Source organism: Dermacentor silvarum, chromosome 7 (genome assembly GCF_013339745.2).
Source record: "Dermacentor silvarum isolate Dsil-2018 chromosome 7, BIME_Dsil_1.4, whole genome shotgun sequence".
Classification (NCBI taxonomy): domain Eukaryota; kingdom Metazoa; phylum Arthropoda; class Arachnida; order Ixodida; family Ixodidae; genus Dermacentor; species Dermacentor silvarum.
The window spans coordinates 64,180,640-64,191,319 of NC_051160.1; the positions used below are offsets into that span (position 1 = coordinate 64,180,640).

General features: G+C 45.8%; 1 protein-coding gene across 1 annotated transcript; it reads left to right on the top strand.

The window, feature by feature from the left end:
- The first annotated feature begins 5,986 nt into the window (after positions 1 to 5,986).
- On the top strand, positions 5,987 to 7,146 carry LOC119458918 (serine protease inhibitor 42Dd). Its single transcript, XM_037720774.2, has one exon. It carries the CDS (start codon positions 5,998 to 6,000, stop codon positions 7,138 to 7,140), a length of 1,143 nt encoding a protein of 380 aa, XP_037576702.2. The 5' UTR covers positions 5,987 to 5,997; the 3' UTR covers positions 7,141 to 7,146.
- The last annotated feature ends 3,534 nt before the right edge of the window (positions 7,147 to 10,680 follow it).

Consider the following 10,680-nt stretch of genomic DNA (forward strand, 5'->3'; position numbering starts at 1 on the left):
TTGATTAATCGATTATGCATTTCAATTTTTTGTGCAAATAGTGTCCGCCTCTTCGAGTAGACCAGCTCATTAACTAGAATTGGGATATCTGCCACAGGCAACCTTAAATAAATTTTGAAAGTGTTCGCTGAAACACCATGTATAATTCTTATCGCGTGTAAAGGTGATCTTAACAGAAACGAAGACATCAGTCGTAGATTAATAGGGGCAATAAAGAGAAATGTTAAACTAAGCAATATTTGTAGATTAAACTATTGACCTACTAATGAGAACAGTGTTAGCATGAGTTGATGATCGCTCAGAAATGAAGATTCGCGCTCACAGATGTTCACTATTCTCAAATGGTTGCCATTCAAGAGTTTACCGAGGTACATTTGTTTGCCTGCCTGAATGCTTGCCTTGTGTTCTAGCCTTTTTTTTTTGTTCTCCTTAATTTGGCTTCAAAAATGATAGGAGACGCTCATTCGTTTCATTATTTTGCTTAAATGCTCAAGCGTCTGTCGTAAAACCTTCGTGGCCATTCTCTCCAAGTTACGAGGAGCGCCTTTTCCTTTCATTTTTTTCTTTCTTTATTTCTTATCTTTTTCTTTGTCTTTCCTTCTTTCTTTCGTTTTTGTTCAAGTCGATTACTATTTACGCTTCATTGCAGTGAACTTCCACTCCGCAGTTTTTACAAATCTGCCAATAATATCAGGAACGATAAAACGCGTGTCTATAGTTTCTACGTGCTGTGGTTCTATGAGGATGCTACGCAAAAAAGCTGACGCGCCTTGAGCGGCGTTACTGCGTGCTGCAACGTTTATCAGCAGAAGTACATTCTTTACAGGTTCGTACTTTTCCACTTGGAAATGAGGAAATTTGCAGGCGCAAGTTGGAATCAGCTAGCACAAGATAGGGGTAACTGGAGGTCGCAGGGAGAGGTCTTCGTCCTGCAGTGGACATAAATATAGGCTGATGATGATGATGATGATGATGATGATGATGACTTTTCTACTGCAACGTGTTCTCGCGTCTACGCTTTCGTCCATAATGTCTTCGACGTGTACGCATGTTGTAAGAGGTACTAAATTAGTTATAAACTAACGGCAGCTCTCATACAAAAAGTTGCGTGTAATAGCAAGCTCAGCTTGAAGTTCATATGTCATATGTACTTCAAGAAACGTGGCAACTAAGCGACGTGTAAGTGCATGGACTCAGTAGCATACACAAATTAAAAAGGACCTCATGTCTAAGCACAATATGCGAGAAAGTAACTAACGATTATTGTCATGCAATTTTAATGCGATTAGCATTCTTTGGATATTTCACGCCCTTTCCATTGTCACTCGGTCTGTGTCCGGATCTAACCCTATTACCGCCAACTTGGGTGACTGGGTAGCCCACGCTCGAATGGGTAAAGGATCGGGCTTATGTACCGAGGGAACGCGTTTTGAAACTAGCCGTCGGACCAACTTGGCTCGCTCGCTATGTAACAATGGGTGTGTGCCGCTAGTCAATCAACCTATTTCACACCAACTTGGGTCAGTCGTTATGTACCATTTGGTTTGTGCCGCTCCGCGACCGGGCGGAATTGAACCCGCGTCAGATATATTCAGACAATCTTGTGTGAATAGACATTCGCACACTCACTCGGACTTGACGGCTGAGCTGCAATGGGGAGCAGCGTGCCCTGTGGGAAGTGCGGGAGAGAAGCCTGCATGGTGGCCTACACGCCTCACACATACTTTGTGATTATAGGTTGGTCTGGAAGAGAGATATAGTTAATTTTCTTAGGTAGCCGATTACAACACTTGAGGACTGTCCAAGTTGCTTCCAGTTGCGATCTGAAAGTTAGTTTGTTTGGCTGGCTACGCATATTTGCAATATATCTCACCACATTAACTGCTCTTTTTAAAATACTTGACCGGCTTGAATGTCCAACAGCAACACATGCATCGTGATAGGCGTCATAGTAGGGAGAGCTCAATGTATTTTTGACCAGGTGGGAGTTAATTTATGGTCAACACGAAGCTAGACAACCTGCGTTTTCGCACTTCGTCCCCATCAACACGTCACCGACATGGCAGGGTGTCGAGCTAGTAGAGCTCAGCATCGTGCTCAGCAGTAGGACGCCTTAGACCCTTGGCCACAGCGTCACGTATTAAATATTTGTTCACAAATGTTGCCCACAACTTAATAAGCATATCGCAATACCTTTCGCAGAATTCCATAGTCCGGGCAAACGGTAGTTCTTCGTGTCAGTACAGTTTTGTATTGCATATAACTGTGACAACCACTCGGGATACGATCACATTGGCGGTAATATAATTGGCGCACTTTCATAGATTTTAGGTAAAGAGTTCATTTTTAACTGCATATATCAATAATTTAAATAGCTAACTCTTGCAAGACGTGGTATTGGCGAGAACGTGTTACGGCCATTTGTACCCATCTTACTTATTGCACACTTTCAACGTATGATCACACCGTAAAAAATGAACGCTTAGCTTACTATTGTTGCATTCTTCCTGTTCAGCCTGAAACTAAAAAAAAAAACAAAAAAAAACAAAAAAACAAAAACAAAACAAGGCTGCCTTAACCTTGCGGCTAGGTGCTTTGCGCTAAAACGAAATGATATAATATATTTTTTCGCGAGCTGCATCATTCGGTTCTTGGAAATGGACTGCTTAGTGCCTTAAAATGATAAACTGTGTGTGTTCTGCGTAAGTACGCCGGAAATTTTATCCGCTATTACTCAGTTCTGTGGAATTAGCCCCGGTTGATATTTTACACGCAATCTTTAATGATAATGCGGTTCTTCAGTGGTGTTCGAATCTGCTATATCTGGACTGTAAGATATCGTATTGCTTTCCCTTAATTTTGTAAAGTTTCTAGAAACATTGCGGTAACATTTTGATACTTGGTTTTGAGTGCGTCTAAAACGCACTGCACAGGGCTGTACAATAGTCGCACACAGATAATTGCCGGTAAATTGCGCTCGCGTGACGTCATGACGAGAAGAAAAGCAAGGCGACGTGGCCAGTCCACGCTGACGCCATTCTGAATGAAAAGTTAGTGTCGTCACGCTTCAGCAGCCGATGATGACCGTTCTTCAGGTTTTCCTGGCATAACGGCTTTATCCGCTTTGCAAGTTACCGAAAATAGCTTAACTAATATATTATCGCTTGATCAGCGCTATCCGCCGTGCCTTCGTCAAATCACGTTTTCATCCAGTGTCAGAGCTCTCGGAGTCTCACCACATCGCAAACATTTTCACGAATGGCCCTACATTATTTCACTTACGCGAGAACGTCCACCTAGGCCTAACAACGCGCTGCTCTACTATACCTATTAGTGCACAGTCAGAGTGCGAAGTTTACGGAGCGCTGAGCTTGTAAAAACGTTGAATTACCGAACAGTTCGTACCCGACGTGGTGGCTCAGTTAGCTAGGGTGTTGCGCTGCTAAGCACGAGGTCGCGGGATCGAATCCCGGTCGCAGCGGCCGCATTTCGATGGAGGCAAAATGCAAAAACGCCCGTGTGCTTGCGTTGTAGTGCACGTTAAAGAGCCCCATGGTGGCCCAAATTAATTTGGAGCCCTCCACTACGGCGTGCCTCATAATCAGAAATGGTTTTGGCACGTAAAACTCCAGAAAGAAGAAGAATGAACAGTTCGTGACCTTATAGCCAGCGAAACCGTATATGTTGTTGACATTTGCGAATACAGGATGGAGATACAAATACCAGGCTGCGTGCGCAGCCTGAGGAAATGTCCAGGTTTTTCTCAGTTCGCGCTGACCCTAAACTTTTACGTCGATTTATCTTATAGGCTTTGCTGTGCATGAATGTCAAGCCAGCTAGACGGTAACGACACCTTCCCTACGTTGTACATACATGTGTTCATTCCGAGATAACTATAACACAGCTGAAAATATAATCTCGCTGTCTTATTAAAACCTGCTGTCTTCCTACTTCTGACTGTGAATCTTACCCTTTGATGTTCCCCGAGTTATTTCCGATAAATGCAGCAGCCCCCAGTTCCGACCTATATGCGGTGCCCCGCGAAAGAAGGACCAACTTGTCAACTCATTTTACCTATAACTATTGCATATACTGTCACGAGCCTCCAGAAGTACTCTTGGGGGTTTAATAACCCGCAGAGCAGCTGGCTCCTGGAAAGCGCGTCCGTCGGGGCTGGCTTTCGAGAAGGGAAGAACGCCCGGTCTTCTTTGTTCTTTTGGGCTTGACCCTACTCTTGCCCTCGACCCACTAGCTACAGGTGGCATTATTATGGCAGGTGATTTATTAAGCATCCAAGAGTACTTCTGAAGGCTCGTGACTAGTATATTGTTACAAGCCATTCCCGTACATTGGAGGAGGCGCTAGCATGCGGATGAAGACGACGATCGAAGAAGCGCTCGTGTGGTTGTTGTTCCGCCATCTCGGCTTCGCTTTGTATATATTCCGTCAATACATTTTCCCTTTTGTTTTCCCTACTCTTATCTCCGTCACATTTTTGGTGGAGGTGCGGGGTACCAAATCGATACAACGGAGCTCCGCAGCAGGCCGACGCCTGGCTCTTTCCACAATGACCGAAGAGATGATTCCCACCGCAACTGTCGCAACGTCAACGGTTGTCGTTGCCCAGCCCAGAAGTCCCGGCACGTTTTGTGGGACTGATGATGTCGACGTGGAAGACTGGTTGGCGATCTACGAGAGTGCAAGTAAGAACAACCGATGGGATGATACGGTCATGTTGGCCAACATCCTATTTTATCTTCAAGGGGCAGCAAGGGTGTGGCACCAGAATCACTAAGAGGAAATTGGAAGCTGGGATACCTGCAAAGAAAAGATTCGTGCTCTGTTAGCTAAGTCTCTTGGTCGAAAGATCGCGGCGAAGAAGCAGATAGCATCACGTGCCCAAACATTGACGAAATCCTACCTGTATTACATACAGTATGTGCTAGCCCTTTGTCACAAAGCGGATGACAGTACGGCCGAGTCAGGAAAAGTGGGACACGTGCTAAAAGGAATAGCAGATGATGCGTTCAATCTGCTAATGTGCAAGGACTGTGACATAGTAGATGCCATCATTAAGGAGTGCAAGCGTTTTGAAAACGCTAAGACCAAACGCATTGCACATCAGTTCGCTCGACTTCCCCACATGGCAGCAACATCATCGTGCGAAGACGTACCTGTGCCACAGCTGCCGCTAACCGCGGAACACGTGACGAAGACCATACGCCGTGAACTTGAGGCTATGTCACGTGCTTCCCCGTGCTCCCGTGCCTGTGAGTCTAGCTCTACCATGGTAACGCTTGTCCAAGCCATCGTTCGCCAGGAGCTATCCAATGCGGGCCTGGACTCGGTGTGCGCCGTCACTTCCTCCTGCCCTACTGACCTGTTTCCCAGTTTCGTATGTAGAAGGCAGTCTGCGTCACCCGAATCCAGCCGAGATGGCGGAACAACAACCACACGAGCGCTTCTTCGATCGTCGTCTTCATTCCCTTGCTGGCGCCTTCTCCAATGCACGGGAATGGCTTGTAACATATGACCCCCACCGGTGGAAGCGCCGTCTCCGCGCTTAGGCTGTCGTTGTCGAAGAAATAGGGCTTCAGACGGGTCACGTGAACGATACCACGGGGTGGTACAGACGAGAATGAATTGCCGTCCACCGGGTTGAACTCGTGTGTGACTTCACTGAGCTGGCGGAGAACGTTGTAGGGACCCGAGTAGCGAGACAGAAGCTTCGCACACAGGCCCACGCGGCGGGAAGGCGTCCAAACAAGGACCAAAGAGCCTGGAAAGAAGGGAACGGTTCTTTGGTGGCTGTCATAACGGGACTACATTCGCTTCGCTTTGTATATATTCGGTCAATACATTTGCCTTTTTGTTTTGTCTACTCTAAGCCCATCACAATATTGTCGCCGTCTTCTTTTTTCTCGGTCCTCTTTTATTCATCTACATTTTCTATATTATTTTTTATTTTTCAGGGATACTGAAGTTATGGCGTCACCAATGCTCGGCGCCTGCTTGCTCAGATTCGCCGTAAGCTTGCACTGGCAGCTACGTGCCGAACACAAGCACGAAAACATCCTCAGCTCCCCGTTCAGCATAAGCACCACCCTTTTGATGACCGTGTTCGGCGCCGGCGGCAACACTGCAAAGCAACTTTTCGGCGCTCTTCACCTCAAAGAATGCGGTGACGACAAAATAGACGAGAACTTCTCGAGTTTTCTAAACGGCGTGTCGAGCTATGGCCCAAATGTATCCTTCCACATGGCAAACGGTATGTATGTCGATCGAGAGATTAAGGTCCGTAATCAATATCGGTTGCTTCTGAACACATTTTATAAGGCAAACATCGAATCGGTGGACTTTCGTAAGAACCCGGAGGCAGCCAGAGGTGAGGCCAACGCTTGGGTCTTCAAACAAACTGCGTCCAAGATCAAAAACCTGCTTCCCTCCGGTAGCGTCAACAACGCTACAGTCTTCATGCTGGTAAACGCATTATACTTCAAGGGTGTCTGGGAATCGCCTTTCAAAGCATCCTATTCGAAACCTGGGAACTTTTCCGTCAGCCTCAAGAAGGACGTTGAAGTCACCATGATGCGCCAGGAGGGAAAGTTCAAATTTGCCTATGTTGACGACTTGAGTTCAATCGCCGTGGAACTGCCGTACAAAGGAGGAAAGTGTTCGATGATAATCTTCCTTCCGTACGAACTGGAAGGCCTGGAATTCGTAGAGAAAAAACTGTCGGAGCCCCTGCTTCTCTCGGCATTTGCACAGCTCTCCTTAGGCGACGTGAGACTAACCCTGCCCAAATTTAAGCTTGATCTTCGTGAAAATCTCAAGCATACCCTCGAAGGTCTCGGCGTTAAAGATTTGTTCACGCCGAAAACCGCGGATCTCTCTGGTATCTTTGAGACCGGCAAGCCCTGGGTGTCTGAAATCTTTCACGAGGCGTTCCTCCAAGTGGACGAGGACGGCACGGAGGCTGCCGCCGCTACGGCTGAGGTCGGCTACAATAGCGCCCCGCCTGAACCAGGTTTATTGACAGAAATTGAGGTGGATCATCCGTTCCTGTTTGTGATCAAGGACAACGATCAGGACCTTCTATTGTTCATGGGATCATTTGTGGAGCCTGCCAACAAGAAATAGCGTGCCATGATTCATGAATGGCATCCCTGAAAGCCAATAAACTGCACGTTTAGAGCTGGAGTTATTAATCGTCTTTGAGCGTGGTATTATTGCGTCCTTAGCGCAGCATTTGCCTGGAAGCAAAGCGTCTCTATTGGTAGTGGACGTTCCGCTCTCGGTACAGATGGGACTTGGCAGGACGCAGCTCCGCTTGCTGGTCGACAGCCGTGTTCGACAGCCACATTTCGCTCAGCTGTCGAATTCAGCACTTAGAAAACTGGCATGCTGAGATGGCACTCAGGCTCTCTCTGATTGGCTCAAGCAAGAAAGAAACAGGCTGTTTCAACACCCTTCACAAGGGTTACACTCGTTGTTAAGAGTATACTCAAAGTGTAGTAGTGTGTGACGCATCGTTGTGTGCTTGCAAAGTAATCTTTACGCTCCCGATTTTGTCACTGTATGCTTCCGGAGCGCGTCATGGTATGAACCCAGCGTCACAGGTATGCCGACTGGCAGAATCTTGAGGTGGCAAAAACAAATTCGTTAATGGCAAAATGGTGCGGTATAATTTGTATGGCACATGCTGCAAATATTGTTGGCTCTGCAAGTTGGTCGTTACGCCTAATGTGCGGTGGCTCTGATTTCGTTTTTGTTATGACATCAAGGCGAGATGAGGTGTAGTTCATTCAACGTTGCGGTATATTATCATCTCAGGGAGTCAAATTCTGGGACACAGAGAGACGTTCACCAAAACCTCACTTAACAAGGATCGTTGTGACGGCAGCACAAAAAAGAGAGTGACACAAAGAAAAAGAGGTACACAGGATTTCAGTGTGTCACCGTCCATTTTCCGCGGCCGTGATAACGAACTTGAACCAATTCGGCTACATTTACACCTCATTACCAAGGGTGTAATAATCAAGGGGGTAAGGGCCAAATAATTTTAAAAGTTCCATAGAGAAAAGAACGGAAATAGCAGTTGGATCAGACTCATACATTTCGCTTACAGCTTACAAATGGGTCACGGAAGGCCTGTAGAAACGACGATACGAAGCTAGCGCATTGCGTCAACTTTGTTTAACGTGCGACAAGAAATCTTCTCCCTTCAAAATACTACCGAAATAGTGGCGAAATAGTTACCTTTTTAACTTCGAGGAATTTGCCGTCAAGCTTATGTAGTACAAAAAGGAACAAAAAGGGACATCAGGCGTTGTAATGCAGTCCTGTGTGATACTTGCACTCCAGCAATGAGATTGCAGATTTGTGTGCTCCTTATATTGCGTTCTGCATCGTCTTACACCATTTGCAGATTACAGATTTATTTTATGTCCCCGCCCCGCTTCCCTCCATATTATATTGGTGTTGGTGTTATATTATATCGTTTTGGTGTTAAACTAACTGTAATAAGCGCATCTTGCCCTAGGCCTTCTTTGCTCCTACTTTCAACGTGCCTCGCCTTGCTCTTGCTTTGCGCGGGGGACGTGGAAGCTAATCCGGGCCCTAAAACTGAGGATGTGCTCACCCTCGTAAAAGAATGCCACGACGAAACAACAAAAACCTTGAATGATATCAAGCAGCATGTGAGTGCCTTGAAGACTCGGATTTCCACTATTGAAAAAACTTTGAACAGCGTGTCTAAGTTTAAAGACAACTTCGACGCTGTTACTGAATCTGTGAATGAAGTGAAATCGAATCTATGCAAGACAAGTGGACAGTTGGTTGATGTGGTTGACGACATGAACAATAGAATGAGGAGGAACAACCTTATCATCAAAGGCCTTCCTGAAGGCGATCACGAAGGTTACACTGAAACAGAACAAATCGTCAAGAATCTGTTCACTAATCACCTCAAAATCACAGCTGGGGATATTGAACGGGCACACCGCTTTGGCCAGCGTCGTCCCGGTTTTCAGCGTCCAATCATTGTTAAGTTTCTAAACTTTAAATCCAAAATAGATGCCCTGCGCAACTCATACAAGCTTAAAAACCTGGAGTCACCAAAAGTTTGGCTTGAAGAAGATTTTTCGCCAAGTGTTCAATTTGCACGAAAAAAGCTGCGGGAGTTCGCCAAGAGCAATCGCACAGACAACGAACGGTTTTCTGTGCGCTTTAACAAACTTCATCTACAAGGCAAGGTTTACCATTTCGACTCCGCCAGGGGCGTGGTGGCTCAAGCTTCAGGACTTGAACGACCTGCCGAATGATGTACAGCGGCACAGCATAAGGCTCCTTCACCCATAGATTCATTTTCGATGTTATTGGCTAACTTTCGTAGCATATACCATAAGACTGACATTTTAAAAGCCATCGTGCACACGTGTTCTGCAGATATAATTATCGGCACTGAAACGTGGCTTTCGGAGGACGTCGCTAGCAGCGAGCTTTCATTACCATCCTCATTCGTTATCTTCCGCAAAGACAGAATCGGCTGCCGAGGTGGCGGTGTAGTTATTGCGATTAACGAATTATACCACCCCTCTCCTATCCCAGTAGACTCTCCTCTCGAAATAGTCTGGGCCTCTTGTCATATTGGTCACATCGCTTGTGTCATTGGCGCGTGTTATCGACCCCCCGACAGCAATTCAGAGTTCACAGATCTTCTGAGCGATGCCATTGACCAAGTCATGCACAAATTTCCGAATTCTCCTTTCTTCTTAGGCGGTGATTTTAATTATCCAGAAATCGACTGGTCCACTCTGTCTACCCATAGTCATAATAATCGGCCTGAATGTATTCGCTTTCTTCAGTTGATTCTTTATCAAAACTTAACACAACTTGTACATGAACCTACGCGGAAGGATAGCGTTTTAGATCTAGTTCTAACTAACAGTCCTGAAATTGCTAACACACGCGTACTCGAGGAAATCAGCGATCATAGGGCTGTCCATTGCTTGGTTTCACTTCCACCTGCAAACAAATCAAAAACTAAAAAACAACTACTGAACTACACGCGTGCCGACATAACGAAGTTGAACAGTATGCTACAGGATTTTGCAGCCGATTTTTACGAGTATTTTGACGACCGTACAACCTATGAAAACTGGTGCCTGTTTCGGAACAAACTAAAAGAAATTGAAGCTGCTTGCGTGCCTAAAGTAACTATAACTTCTAGAACAGATGACCCATGGTTCACGCGAGACGTGAAACGTTCCCTTAACAAGAAGAAAAGGATTTACAGGAAAGCGAGTCGCTCAAACTGTCCTCAAGACTGGGCAGACTACGAAAACATTGCTGTTTTAACACAAAGTGTCATTCTCCAAGCTAAAGACAAATACTTTAATGATACGCTCCCTAACCTTATGAAAACGGACCCCAAAAAATTTTGGAATATCGTGAACCCTAAAAGTATCCATTCATTACCGGTATTGACGAGGGAAGACGGCAGCACTTTAGCGGTTGAACAGTGTGCCGAAAAATTTAATAAACACTTCACTGAAGTATTCACTAACGAACTTCCACTGAATGATTCGCTGTCATTGTCGCAGCTGACCTTTTCACACCCTTTCCCAGCAATCCTAATTACAGAACACGGCGTTGCTAGCGCCATCAATCGGCTTCCTC